We start from the raw sequence: 15,407 nt of genomic DNA on the forward strand, positions 1-15,407 counted from the left end.
ATCGGCATGGAACCAGAGGCCAGACTCTCGTTGAAGACGTCTAGGATGTCCCTCCGAGGACATCCCAGTACTTGTCAAACTCAGCGGGAGGCCGTCGATCCGGGCGCGCCTCCTGCATTCCCTGCAGGGCAGCTTTCAGCTCTTGGGGGGTTATGGGTCTGTCGAGCTCCTCATTAGTCTCCTCGGAGACCTGAGGCAGCTCCCCACAGAGCCCCTCCGCCGACTCTCCCTCCTCCCTATACTCAGTGGCATAAAGGGAGGAGTAAAACCCCACCGCTCGCTTCCGAATCTGGCTTGGCTCCACAACCGCTGCCCTGCGTCCGTCAGCAGTGAGTGGATCACTCGCCTGCCCACTCCTCTTCTCCAGGCCGAAGAAGAAGCTAGAGGGAGTGTCCATCTCCGCGATGGTCTGGAATCGGGACCTGACCAGTGCGCCTTGTACTCTAACTTCGAACAGGTCGGCGAGAGCCGCCTTTTTACTTTTGAGGACTTCAATATGTCCTCGATCTCCTGTGGACTCGCTCAAACTTTCTAGGTCCACTATCTCAGTCTCCAGGTCCTTCATAGATCTGGTGATGTCTCTAGTGACGTTGAAAGTGTGCTGCTGACAAAGGAGCTTAATTTCTACCTTACCACGGTCCCACCACTGCCTAAGATTATTAAAATCACTCTTCCTCAGCCTAAAAATGCCCCAAAAATAAAACAACACCTCTCTAAAACTCCTATCGAACGTTAAAACTGTATTAAAATGCCAATATGCGCTCCTGGGTAAAAAGTTCCTAATAAAACATGACATAAAACCAAAGAGTGATCAGTAAAACCAGCCGAACAATGCTGCACATTTTAAAAATACTAAAATGGTGCTTAAAAACATAAATACGGTCTAACCTGGCTGAGGAGATCCTTCCTCCCTAACGTGGGACCATGTGTACTGTCGGCAGTCCGGATGCATCCTTCTCCACACGTCCACCAGGCCATGAGAATGGACCAGCCTCCTCAGCACCTGCTGTGAAGCTGGATGTGGCTCTGTGTGATTTCTGTCTTTAAAATCATCCTCTGTGCAGTTAAAATCCCCCCCCAAGAATAAAAAATCCTCCGAGGCACAGTCATTTAAAACATCATTAACTTTGGATAAAAACAGCTTCCTCTCTGCCCCGGTTGTTGGAGCATAGACATTAATTAAAACAACATTAAAAAGGTCGAACCGTGCTTTCACAAAGAACAGCCTCCCCTCCACGATGTGTTTGACCTCCAGTGACCGCGGGCTGAAGGCCCTGGAGAAGAGGAAGCCCACTCCTCCGCTGAGGTTGGTGTTGTGGCTCAGGAGAACTTCCCCCCCCCACTCCCTCCTCCAGTCCGCCTCGTTGGTGCTGTCGCTGTGCGTCTCTTGTAAGAAGAGAACATCGTTGGCCTTCATCTTGTTAAATTCATAAATAGATGTTCTCTTCTTACTGTCCCTCGCTCCATTTACGTTTAAAACTCCGACTCTGAATGTGTTCATTAAAAGAAAAGTTTAAAAAACAAATAAAACTTAAAATCAACAAATCAAATAAAACCCACATTGGAGCTCTCCACCTCCCCCTGCTGGATGCACTCCTTTACTTTGAGTAAAATCTTTTTAATCCTAAAAACCTCTTGCTTTTCAAACTTTTTCTTTTTCATATAATATCGGCAAGACTGTACAAAGGTCACGAGGTCAGGGAAGTGATCCCTGACCTCCACTTTCCTTTTGTTTTTTGTTCTGTGTAAAAACTGGCTTATTTCATCCACTGTATGAAGTTTTTGAGCTTGACTGTTTGTTAAAATTAGAGGAGAGTCGCTGTCGTCTGCCCCCTCCTCATCACTGCTGTCCTCCACCGGCCCCGCCTTGACTCCTCCTCCTCTCCTCCACCCTGCTGGCCTTGGCCTCGCTGCCGCACTCTGGCCGCTCTTCTTTCTTTTGGGGCCCTTTCTGCCCCTGCTTCCTCCTCATCCATCTCTACCTGCTCCGCCCCCTCTTCCTCTGCACCGTCCTCCTCCACCTCTTCGCCTCCACCCACCTGCCCTACCCCCTCTATGGGCTTCTCACCACCCTTGTCCTCATCTTTTTTTCCTTTCCCTCCTTTTTCTCACTTTCCTCATTATTCTCCACCCCACTCCCACTTCCACCTCTAAGCCCGTGCCACCATCACCACCATCACCAATATTTTTGTTGTTTTTAATCTTTTGTTTGTTTTCCCTTCTTTTCTTGTTTTCCTTCCTCCTCCCCACTTCCCACCTCACCCACCGCCTCTACCCCACTGCTCTTGGCAGATCCCCCCACATCCCCTCCATTTTCTTGGTCCGCTTTTCCTTTTTCTCGCTCCTACTCCACCCACAGCCTGCTTCTCACTGCCCTGTCCAGCCTCCCCACCCTCTTCCCCCCCCTCGCCACCCTTACCCCCATCGCCACCATCACCACCATCACTCACTCCCTCATTCATACTCACCACATGTGTGTCAGATACAGCAGCAGTGACGCTTGCCGCTCTCCGCTGGAATCGGCGGCCCCGCAGCCGGAGCGCCGGCAATCCCTCCCTCTCTCTCTCCCTCTCTCTCTGTCTCTCTCCCCCTCTCTCTCCCTCTCTCTGTCTCTCCTCTCTCTGTCTCCTCTCTCTCCCTCTCTCTCCCTCTCTCTCTCCCTCCCTCTCTCTCTCTCTCTCTCTCTCCCTCCCTCTCTCTCCCTCTCTCTCTCTCTCTCCCTCTCTCTCTCTCCCTCTCTCCCTCTATCTCCCTCTCCATCTCTCTCTCTCTCTCTCTCTCTCTCTCTCTCTCTCTCTCTGTCTCTCTCTCCCTCTCTCTCTCCCTCTCTCTCTCTGTCTCTCTGTCTCCCTCTCTCTCCCTCTCTCTCTCTGTCTCTCTGTCTCTCTCTCTCTCTCTCCTCAGCCCTCAGAAGTGATCATACTGGCTTGTATGCCAGTAAAGGTCACAGCCCACCGAGCTCCACGCCGCCGCCCGGCAGACAGCGAGCAGAAAGAAGAGGAAACCAGTAAAAACTCTCAGGGCGTGTGTGTGTGCGTAAGTGTGTGTGTGTGTGTTCGTGTGTGTATGCATGTGTGCGTATGTGTGTGTGTGCATGTATACGTGTGTGTATGTTTATGTGTGTGTGTGCGTTTGTGTGTATGTGTGTGTGTGTGTGTGAGAGAGAGAGAGAGAGAGAGAGAGTTGTGGGAATGAATCTCCTCCGTATCTAACGTGAAACTTTTTCATTCAACATTTTAAATATTGAACCTTCAATAAACGTCAGACCACAGAAGAAGAAGAAGAAGAAGAAGAAGAAGAAGAAGAAGAAGAAGAAGAAGAAGAAGAAGAAGAAGAAGAAGAAGAAGAAGGGAGCAACAACCGTCTGGTTTCTCTCCAGAAGGCGGATATCGTTAAAACCTTTTCTAATTGATTTTGATGATCTGAATTTAAAAGACGATGTTTCCAGAAGAAACCCGACCTGTCGGTCGCCATGGAGACCTCCCCTCAGCAGCTCTTCCTCCAGAGCCTCGTTCCTCTTCGTCTTAACGTGGTTATCAAAATAAACTTCCACTGAGCCGAAGCTGAGCTGCGTCTCCAGACATGAAGCTCCGAGAGTAGATCCATCATCACTCTGTTGTTGTTCTGTCAAAGCTGAGGGGTGATAACAGACAAAGGGACCTTTTGACTCATCTGAGGGGTGATAACAGACAAAGGGACCTTTTGACTCATCTGAGGGGTGATAACAGAAAAAGGGACCTTTTGACTCATATCAGAGGTAATAACAGACAAAGGGACCTTTTGACTCATCTGAGGGGTGATAACAGACAAAGGGACCTTTTGACTCATATCAGAGGTAATAACAGACAAAGGGACCTTTTGACTCATCTGAGGGGTGATAACAGACAAAGGGACCTTTTGACTCAACTGAGGAGTGATAACAGACAAAGGGACCTTTTGACTCATATGAGGGGTGATAACAGACAAAGGGACCTTTTGACTCAACTGAGGAGTGATAACAGACAAAGGGACCTTTTGACTCATCTGAGGGGTGATAACAGACAAAGGGACCTTTTGACTCATATCAGAGGTAATAACAGACAAAGGGACCTTTTGACTCATATCAGAGGTAATAACAGACAAAGGGACCTTTTGACTCATCTGAGGGGTGATAACAGACAAAGGGACCTTTTGACTCAACTGAGGAGTGATAACAGACAAAGGGACCTTTTGACTCATATGAGGGGTGATAACAGACAAAGGGACCTTTTGACTCAACTGAGGAGTGATAACAGACAAAGGGACCTTTTGACTCATCTGAGGGGTGATAACAGACAAAGGGACCTTTTGACTCATCTGAGGGGTGATAACAGACAAAGGGACCTTTTGACTCATATGAGGGGTGATAACAGACAAAGGGACCTTTTGACTCAACTGAGGAGTGATAACAGACGAAGGGACCTTTTGACTCAACTGAGGAGTGATAACAGACAAAGGGACCTTTTGACTCATATGAGGGGTGATAACAGACGAAGGGACCTTTTGACTCATCTGAGGGGTGATAACAGACAAAGGGACCTTTTGACTCATCTGAGGGGTGATAACAGACGAAGGGACCTTTTGACTCATCTGAGGGGTGATAACAGACAAAGGGACCTTTTGACTCATTTGAGGGGTGATAACAGACAAGGGGACCTTTTGACTCATCTGAGGGGTGATAACAGACAAAGGGACCTTTTGACTCATCTGAGGGGTGATAACAGACAAAGGGACCTTTTGACTCATCTGAGGGGTGATAACAGACAAAGGGACCTTTTGACTCATCTGAGGGGTGATAACAGACGAAGGGACCTTTTGACTCATTTGAGGGGTGATAACAGACAAGGGGACCTTTTGACTCATCTGAGGGGTGATAACAGACGAAGGGACCTTTTGACTCATATGAGAGGTGATAACAGACAAAGGGACCTTTTGACTCATCTGAGGGGTGATAACAGACGAAGGGACCTTTTGACTCATCTGAGGGGTGATAACAGACAAAGGGACCTTTTGACTCATCTGAGGGGTGATAACAGACAAAGGGACCTTTTGACTCATCTGAGGGGTGATAACAGACAAAGGGACCTTTTGACTCATCTGAGGGGTGATAACAGACGAAGGGACCTTTTGACTCATATGAGAGGTGATAACAGACAAAGGGACCTTTTGACTCATCTGAGGGGTGATAACAGACAAAGGGACCTTTTGACTCATCTGAGGGATAATAACAGACAAAGGGACCTTTTGACTCATCTGAGGGGTGATAACAGACAAAGGGACCTTTTGACTCATCTGAGGGATAATAACAGACAAAGGGACCTTTTGACTCATCTGAGGGGTGATAACAGACGAAGGGACCTTTTGACTCATCTGAGGGGTAATAACAGACAAAGGGACCTTTTGACTAATCTGAGGGGTGATAACAGACGAAGGGACCTTTTGACTCGTATGAGAGGTAATAACAGACGACGGGACCTTTTGACTCGTATGAGAGGTAATAACAGACGACGGGACCTTTTGACTCGTATGAGAGGTAATAACAGACGAAGGGACCTTTTGGCTCATCTGACTGTGAAGATGCATCACCTGATCTTACACTGAGCACCACTTCATACTCGCTGGATAAAATAACATTAAATATTAAAGCCACGTCCTATTGATCGGGACAAAAGCTTCAGATAAATACAAAAGTGGAGTCTTTACTTCAGCCTTGCAGTAACAAAGAGTACTTATGATGATGATGAAGATGATGGTGATCACCCAACGAGTGAATTCGTTCCATACCTCCAGATGATTCTGCAGCCGGGCAGCTGCCACACGACGGAGCATATGTGCGTCCATGCTAACGCCAAGCTGCCGCCCTGACTCCACGGAGACGGAGGAGATGTTGGTGAGCATGTGGAGTCCTACAGGTGGAGCAGAGGTTTGTTCATACCTGTTGTATGATGTTACTGAGCGGTGATGGAGTTAATGAGGTGGAGTGTTGATAAGTGGATATCGTGTGCATATTGTGAATAATAAAGTGTCCCATCTGCTCGTGGATATCATTATCGGCTGTCAGTAATTTACAGAGATGTGTTGGTGTATAGATGTAGAACATATAGAAGGTGAAGCACTGTAAATACATCAGTAAATCGTATACACAATTAATGTTCTACTGGAACACATGCAAAAATATATATATTTTAAATATATAAATGCATAAATATACATATATATAAATATATTAATATATATGTACATTTATAAATATATATAAATGTATAAATATATATATACATGTATAAATATATATATATAAATGCATAAATATACATACTATATATAAAAATGTATACATATATATACATTTATAAATATATCTAAATGTATAAATAAATATATATTTATTAATATATATATATAAATCTATCAAAATGTATAAATATATATATATATAAATGTATAGATATGTATATAAATAAATATATATAAATACATATATATATTTAATACGAATCCTTCAAGCATGTAGATTGACAATGTATACGACATGCCTGTGTCTGAAATTTAATAAAAAACAATAATAAAACAAAGATGAAATGTAAAAAAAGTATTAAAAATATGTGGAAGAACCCTCCTAAACAGGAAGTGGAGAACAGAGGCGCTCAGGTGTTACTTTTAAAAGTGTCCCGTCACGGTGTGGATGCACTCAGCAGTGTGGACGTACCGCCCTCTGCTGGTGAGAAGGAGGAACAGCAGCCTCACTTTGTTCTGTCTTTTTCAACATACTTTATAAATACGATACTTTGGCCTCTTTAGGTTATGTGTTAAACTTTATGTATTAAAGTCTGACTTTTAATCAATACTACAGTTAATAATTCATGTTTTTGAACATAATCTGCAATGAGTTTTCCTATTTTTGCTTTCTTTTTTTCCAACTTTCTTTCCATACCTTTATTTAATCATATATGTACTGTCCTACACAACTTTATTTATCATTACTTGTTTGGCATTCTATGTTTAAAAAAAGTCTGTTTTGACTTTGATTCTTTGTGGACTTTTCTATAACCCTTTTTTACATTAATCTATGACTTTTTTTGACCATCTATTATTATTCTTATGATCTTTTTTGACCATTTATTATTATTTCCATGACCTTTTTTTTACATTATTATATCATTGATTTTTAGCACCTTTTTTTTAACATACAATAGGACTTTCTGATTACTTTTTAATATTATATATATATACATATTTATAAATAAATCAACATTTATAAATATATATAAATGTATACATTTAAATATAATTATATATTTATGTATATTTATAAATGTATATACATAAATTTATGAATGAATAAATAATAATATAAATATAAATGTATAAATATACATATTTATAAATATATATAAATTAATAAATATGTATATAAATATATTTGTATTCTTGTGTGTGGAATTCAAATGACACAATCAGCCCGGAGAGGGAACGTGGTTATGGAAACACAACTGTTTATTTACTTAAAATATTGGTGTGACTACCAGGACGCGTCCTCCCTACAGACATCGAGCTTCAGGCTTCTTTTGCATTATTTCCTTTATATATAAAAAGTATCCAAACTAACAAAGACATACTTTTCTTTTCCCCACCAGTTCACGTGAAACAGACAACCCCCCCCCCCACCAACATCCCCCCTTCCTCGAAGCTTAAAACACCCCCTAAAAGCATAAGCAGCCACTTCTCTCACACACACACACAGTGACCTTTAACCTCTGACACTTTGATCAGAGGCCACGAACAGCACAGACCCGTGGTGAATGTGTGTGTACATGAGCTCCCACAATGCATTGCGGGACAAAAGCTCAACTCAAGTTACATAATCTAAAGATCTGCGTGGGGTAAATACAGCAAATACACTTATAAACCGCTAAGGCCCCTTTAGAAATGATTAGAGGATGCACATTATTATAATATATATAATATACGTCCAAGCCAAATCTGGTTGTTGTTGTTGTTGTTTGTTGGCTCATGTAAACAGTGCGTGTGAGCTCGTTGGAGAAGGCGGGGCTTAACGCTGCTCTGATGATCCGTGCGTGTGTGTAAATATGATTATTTGAGAATGCAGATTTTTTCCACGAGCGAGTAAAGATCATAAACCATAAATAACAACAATAACATGTGTTGTTGTTGTTGGGGGAAGGAGTCGTTGTTTACACGGCATCTCAATCTGGAATAAAACTCTTCATATTCACAATATTAACAAATCTTTTGTGAAGCAAAAGCCGGTGAAGAGAAATTAAAGATAAAAAAACATTCAAGAGACAAAAGAAAATAATCAGAACTCAGAGCCGAAAAGAATAAAACAGAACGAGATACATGAATAATAAATGTTTTATAAAGAGGCTCCTCCCCCTAGCCCACCAGTCACTCTGCGCCACACACACACACACATGTTAAAAAAGGTATAATATGAGACATTCATTGGTTGTTTGACACTTGTGGGCGGGGCCAACGGCTCTTTGTCGACGCCCAGAAAACGTCCCAAACGAAGAGAAACGGGAAGAAAAGAGGGAAAAATAAAAAAACAAGAGGGAGAGAATTCTGAGCCGATACGTCGTATTATAGGAAAATGTTGCATATTATACCTTTAAAACTTTAAACAGCTGTGTGTGGAGAGAGAGAGAGAGAGAGAGAGAGAGAGGGGGAGGGAGAGGGAGAGACATGAAGCAGAACCCGGTCCTCAGAACCAGGAAGTCCAACAAATTAAAAATAAAAAGGCCCCAAAAGTAGAAAGCAAGTATTTAATATGCCAGAGAAGCAAAGACACAATCAGAAAGATGAATAGAAGACAAATGTCTCTCTCTCTCTCTCTCTATTTCTCTCTCTGTCTTTCTCTCTCCCAAATTCAATCCGATCCAGTTTGATCTGGCTCGATCCGGGCATGAAAAAAAGTGATCGAACACAGCGAGAGAGTGTGTGTGTGTGTGTGTGTGTGTGTGTGTTCACCATTAAAAAAACAAAATCAACTATGTTTTAAAAAAGGTCCATTTTCAGAGTATCTTAAAATAACACGGAGTCACAAACTGACGACAGGTCAATATAGGATAATGATAATAATAATAATAATATTATTATTATTAATATATCAACGTGAAGCTTTTACAACACAAAAGACTTTTTTTTATAATTTTTTTTCTCCAACTGCTATAAATACATTTCTTTGAGAGGTTTTCCACAACGATCGGACCGTATGCCACTGTGTGCACGCCGGAATGACACACACACTCACACACATCCCTTCAATTACACAAACTCGCCGCACAACTTAATTGTACACACACAGGCAAATGTACTTTGCAGGGCAGAGGCCAAACACGCACACACACACACACACTCACTCACTCACACACACACTCACTCACACACACACACACACAGACACAAAGGCACAAGGTGTTGCTAATGTTGAGGACGCACTGAGACACACACACATCCTTTTTTCTCCACAGTTAAAAAAAAAGATGTTTTTCTTTCTTAATAAACATGCAAAAGAAGAGCACACACACACACACACACACACACACACACACGCACAACAGTAAACAAAACCTACAGATCTACCGTACCAACAGAAGGTACACCATTTGGTATGTTAGCGCAGGCGGACACGCTCGGGTCAGGAGAGTCACCACGTAGAAACCGTAGAAAAACAGAGGGGGGGGGGGTATAAAAGAAAAAGAGGAGGATCAATGAGGGGGGGGGGTAGAGTGAGATAAGACACATCCAGCTCTCCTCGTGGTTTTATTCAAGTCCTAAAAACTACGGCGGCGGGGATTTGTATTTTTCATATATTTTCTTCTTATTTTCAGGCGCGAGTCCCGGGGGCCGCCAGCAGGGGGCGCCGGCGAGTCCGATCCCGAGGGGAGGGGGGTCCAACATGGACCATTAATGTCAGAAAAGGGGGGCGGGGCCAGCGGCTCATCGGCTACCAGCCAATGAGGTTGGCTTTGGCCTTCTCCGTCAGCTTGCGGACACGCCCCTTGGAGGAGGTGCCGAAGGTGATGGAGGAGTCCTCGAACAGCAGCTGCCGCTGCTCCTCCTCCGAGTCCTCCTCCACGTACCACGCGGCGCGCCGGCCCTGGTTGCGGGTGCGCATCGACCCCCCCGCCTCCCCTCCCGCCTCCCCTCCCTCCTCTCCCCCCTCCTCGTCCCCCTCCTCTTCGCCCTCCTCTTCCTCCTCCTCCTCCTCCTCCGGAGACTCCCTCCGATTGGATCGCGTGGGGGGCGTGGCCTCCTCGGCGGCTCTCCTGCTGCTCCTCCTCCTCAGCGGCGAGGGCTCGAGCGACTCGGCGGCGGCGGGGGGCGTGGCCTCCTCCGTCCTCACCGCCCGCGGCCGGCCGCGCCTCCTGGGCGTCGACGGCGGCGCGGCGCCCGAGTCCGACGGCGCTGCCGCCGCCGTTTCCTTCGCAAACGCCTCCCCCCCGCCCTCCTCCTCCTCGTCGCCCGTGGATTGGTCGGGCTCGTCGTCGGGGGTGGAGCTCCTGCGGTTGCCGCCGCTGCTCCTCCTCCTCCTCCTCCTCCTCAGCTCCTCCTGCTCCTGCTTGCTCTTCCTGCCTCTCTTCTTGCCGGCCGGGCGCCCTCGCGGTCTGGACGGGCTCCCCGGCGTCGGGACTTCCGGGGGGGCGGCGGGCTCGCCTTTGGATTTCCGGCCCCGCCTCCCCACGCCGAGGGTCACGTGACCACCGTGGCCATTCAGGTGGACCGTGGTCGGAGGGCTGGCCGGGGAGCCTGGGGGGGGGGGAGACATTAAACACGATTCTCATGACTTGGACCGCGCGGTCGCCTCTCCATGGCGTCGGCTCCTCACCTGGCGTGAGGCGCACGGGGGTCCGGAGTTTCCTCCGGGTGCTTCCTTCGGCGGTGGGAGACGGCGCCGCCTTCTCGGGGGCCGGCGCCGACGAGGCCGACGCGGAGCTGTGAGCCCTCAGCGAGCGAGTCGACTCTGAAGACGCAAAGAAACACGAGAATAAGAAATCAAGAGCGAAGATATCGGGAGGTGACGGGAGCGTGACCCCAGTTCTGTATCTCGGTGGAGGCGGGTCAAGGGGGCTCAAGCTCCGCCCCCTAATGGAGACGCAGACAGCAGTGTGTGTGTGCGCAGATTTATTTACAGTCCGAGCCGGGCTCGTCCTGATTGGCCGGCTACGCCTGTGCAAATTGTCAGTGGGAAAATGGGAACTTGTGATTGGAGGAGACCGTTACTCTAGAGGGCGGAGCCAATGTGAGCGAGAACTTAATATATGATACAAAAATATTAACGTGTAAAAATTAAGTTTGACGAATTCTCGGCAGTAACTTCCTGGAGTAGATATAATATATATATATAAATAAATATAAATAAATATATATACATAATATATATATATAGAAATAAAGATATCTAAATATCTAAATAAATATAAATATATATATAATATATATATATAAATAAATATTAGGGCTGTCAATCGAGTAAAAAAAATTAACTAATTAATAGCACATTTTGAAATTCATTAATCGCGACAATTAAAAGTTAAAAGTTAAAAGTTCATTATTTTTAAAGACCAAACTTCACACAGAGCTGTGTTTTCAAAGAGGCTCCTACCTATAAAGTGCCAGCGAGGTATTTAATATTGTGGATGATAAATTGTTTCTTCAGTGAAACATCAGATTAGTAAAAAAAAAGAAGTATATTGAGACCCCATTGGTCCTGTCATCTTTAACACTGAACAGCAGTAGAACCAGTGGCCTTGGGAACTGACTGACATTCACATATGTCACGTTAACCCTCTGGAGGCTGGGGGCATTTTATACATTTTACAAAAATATGTAAATTCACCTTTTAAAGTCATTTGCATATGACACACCCCCACGTGTTATACATCAAACATTCCAGAACAATCTCAGCTCTATTCAATGAGGCTCATTGTCCTCGTGCCGTGTTCTCTGCTCTCTGACTGACAGGCTGCTAATGAGCCTCACCTGTGAGGTGGGAGGTCCTTTGTGATTTACTGAGTGATCATTGGTTGTTTTTTTCCCAAAATGTTGACAGACAAACGGATTGACAAATCACGGTGAAGGTTTCGTGTGACGAGTTCTTTCCGCGCCGCGTCCCCCGACACGTCGCCCCTCCGTTCCTCTGTGTATCAGAGGGGGAGACGGGAGGAAGGAGAAGCAGGAGGAAACGCGACTGATTCATCCACGAGTTTAAACTGATTTCTGCTCCTTATTTTCGCGGAGAAATAATTGTTTTAAAAACGGAAAGTGTTAAACCGTACTGCCGCGGTTTGACACTCGGTTTGAGTGTAAAAACTTCAACGAACACCGGAAGTAAACAAAGTTGCATTAATTGCGTTAAAATATTTTAGTGCGTTAACGCGGCCAAATTAATCGCATAGATTAACGCGTTAACGCTGACAGCCCTAATATAAATATATATATATATATATAATATATAAATAAATACATCTATATATATATATTGTTTAAATTATTACTCACCAGCTGTGCTCTGTGTGTTGCCCGTTGCATTGTGGGAGGAGGAAGACGAGGAGGAGGGCGGAGAGTTGGTGGAGTGGCGCGCCGCGCTCCGGGTGCGCCCCGCGGTCGGGGCGTCGGCCTTCCCGTTGACCAGCTGCGGCGGCGCCGGCGGCTTGACGGGGGCGCTCTGCCTCAGGGAGGAGGTGCGTGAAGGCGGCGGCGGCGGCGACGGAGGCGGCGACGCCTCCTTTTTCCCGCTCACCCTGGACGACACGCGCCTCTTTCTCTCCGGACTAAAAAAAAAAAAGCACGCCGGCGAGACCGACAACGCCATGTTAAGATCCTCTAGAAATTTCTTTATTCTTCAAAGTAAAGCTCTGTTTTTATCAATGAAGATAACATTAAATGAATCATAAATGCATCTCTACATAGTTAATGTGTAGATGACTATTCTCTGGTGTGTAATGAAGTCTCTACAGAGGTGTGTAGAGGCCCATCTCCAGTGTTCTAATGGTACATTGTGTTATCGCCTTAGAAGACTAGCGGAGGGGGAGAAAACCCTTTTTATGTGAGCGCAGCTGAAAACAGTTATGCTGCTGAGAGAAGCTATAAAACTGGCCTTCCTTTGAGCCACAAGAAGAACAACGTTAATATTTACAATAAAAATCATTATTTATATCCTTGTTAATATCTGGACTCCATTTTATTTTCATTTTGAAATTCACCTGATAATTTAAAGTGAGAGTTTTCATGGAAAACACAAAACTATCTGTGTGACCCTAAACTCTTGAACGGTCGTGTCCGTCGCCGTCTCCTACCTGGACGCCGTGCTGCTGGCCGGGGACTCGCTGCGCCTCCTGCGCCTCCTCTTCATGGCGTGCCGCGTCTGCCGCTCCGCGCCGCGCCCGCTCAGCTTCTCCGTCCGGGCGGCGGCGTGCTCCGCCAGGATGGAGCTGACGTGCTCCTCGAACAGGGCGGAGAGCCGCAGGCTCATGCTGTAGATCTGGAGGGAGGCGGGAGGAGGAGGAGGAGGCTCGCATCTCACGGACACGCCAGAGGACGCGCGTGTGTGTGTGTGTGTGTGTGTGTGTGTGTGTGTCTCACCCGGGACTTCTTGCTGGGCGTGTACGCTTTGGAGTTGCTGAAAATGAGCCGGACGTCTTTGCAGAGCTCGACGGGGGATTGGTACTTCCCCTCTTTGAGCGCCTTGAGGACGGAGCTGAAGTCCACGGGAGAGTCCACTATCTGGAGGTAGTCCTGGGGGGGGAGTATTTAAGATTACAGGATTATTACAAGAGTAAGAGCTCCGTGGGGGATGTGTGGAGAGAACAGGTGCGGGATGGAGGGAGGCCTTTTTAAAAAGGTACCGGGTATTCCTGGAGGTCCACGGGTTCCCTGAAGGGCTCCGAGTCCTCGCACTGGAAGATGAGGTCCAGCAGCTCCTTGCAGCGCCCCCTCCAGGCGTGGGGGTCGTACGACGGGGGGCGGGTCCGCCGCTGCTGCTGCTGCTGCTGCTGCTGCTGCTGACTCCGCCGCGTGGGCCGCCGGGCCTGCAGGGGAAAGAGATGGCGGGTGAATAGAGTTGTTAGGCGCCACGGCGACGGCGCCGGAGGGAAGTCGGTGCGAGTGCTACCTTGTGGTTTCGCGTGGATGTTCCGGGAGTGTTAGTGTCTTCATCCTCCTCCTCATCATCCTAAATAGAGAAGAAAAGGGTAATTAAACAAAAGGTAAAGTATATTACATACGGCGCGGCACACTTAATAATTTAAACTATATATATATATAAATAAATATGTATTTATATATAAATATATATATGTATTTATATATATATAGATCTATTTATATATATATTTATTTATAAATATATATGTATTTATATATATATATAGTTCTATTTATATATATGTATATAAATAAATATATATATTCATCTATTTATATATATATAAATACATATATATATATATATTTATATATAAATAAATATAAAGATATTTATTTATATATAGATATATAAATATATATATATATGTACTTTACCCCTCTCCCTTAATGCCACCACAGAAAAACAATCAATAAAACGTGTTCCCACGAGGATGAGTTACAGGTTGTGTGCTTCATAAACATCATAAAGTTATAATTCCCCCTTAGTTAAACGAGTAAAAGTCAACACAAGATTAATAATGACTTCATGATGTTATTAAATGGTGAATATGACAATATTTTGTATTCTTTACAAGGATTTTGTTCATAATTAGTGGAAGAATGTTCATATTGTCTATTCTGTGGTGCAGATCTGAACTTTAAGATTGAATTAATTATTTTTTAGGGGGTTTGTGCAAAATAAAATCCAATTCACAGCATTTCTGATTAAGAAAAGTGTGTTTTATTATTATTTTGGTGTTTTGGCAACAAAATCTGTCAGTGACAATTAAGGGAATTAAACAAATCTTTTCCATGAACACTTGTTTTGGTGCCGAGGCTTCAGGTGAATCCGGTGAACGCACCTCGTCCTCGGAGTCGGAGAAGGTCGCCTTCTTCATGGTCTTGTAGAGCGGCATGAGGTCCGTCAGGGTCTGGTCCCTGAGGAGAGAGACAGACGGAGCAACGGGGACACGAGTTAAAAACGCTCAATAAACTTTATTGATAATGTTAAGGAAACTGTTTTATCTTTGAGTTCTACATGTCAGATATAACGTGTTGTTAATATCGACGGCCAGATGGCAGGAAGAGATGTTTTCACCCCAAAACGTTATAAAAATACACAAAAAGACAAAAGAAAGAAAAATACACAACGTGCAGATAGGAGGTGCAGATAGGGGGAGGGAGGGAGAGAGATAGGGGAGAGAGGGAGAGAGAGAGATAGGGGGGGAGATATAGAG

General features: G+C 45.1%; 1 protein-coding gene across 1 annotated transcript in view; it reads right to left on the minus strand.

The window, feature by feature from the left end:
• Positions 1–7,492: 7,492 nt before the first annotated feature.
• phip (pleckstrin homology domain interacting protein) overlaps positions 7,493–15,407 on the minus strand; it is a 41,220-nt gene continuing 33,305 nt past the window's right edge. Inside the window, exons 33-40 of the mRNA XM_056427718.1 lie at positions 15,033–15,108; positions 14,156–14,215; positions 13,890–14,072; positions 13,627–13,779; positions 13,341–13,525; positions 12,544–12,815; positions 10,871–11,005; positions 7,493–10,791 (exon numbers count right to left, since the gene is read on the minus strand). Of these exons, the coding sequence (XP_056283693.1) occupies positions 9,989–10,791; positions 10,871–11,005; positions 12,544–12,815; positions 13,341–13,525; positions 13,627–13,779; positions 13,890–14,072; positions 14,156–14,215; positions 15,033–15,108 (1,867 nt within the window). The 3' untranslated portion in view covers positions 7,493–9,988. The remainder of the gene's footprint in view (positions 10,792–10,870; positions 11,006–12,543; positions 12,816–13,340; positions 13,526–13,626; positions 13,780–13,889; positions 14,073–14,155; positions 14,216–15,032; positions 15,109–15,407) is intronic.

This window comes from Pseudoliparis swirei, chromosome 12 (assembly GCF_029220125.1).
Source record: "Pseudoliparis swirei isolate HS2019 ecotype Mariana Trench chromosome 12, NWPU_hadal_v1, whole genome shotgun sequence".
In the NCBI taxonomy this organism is placed as follows: domain Eukaryota; kingdom Metazoa; phylum Chordata; class Actinopteri; order Perciformes; family Liparidae; genus Pseudoliparis; species Pseudoliparis swirei.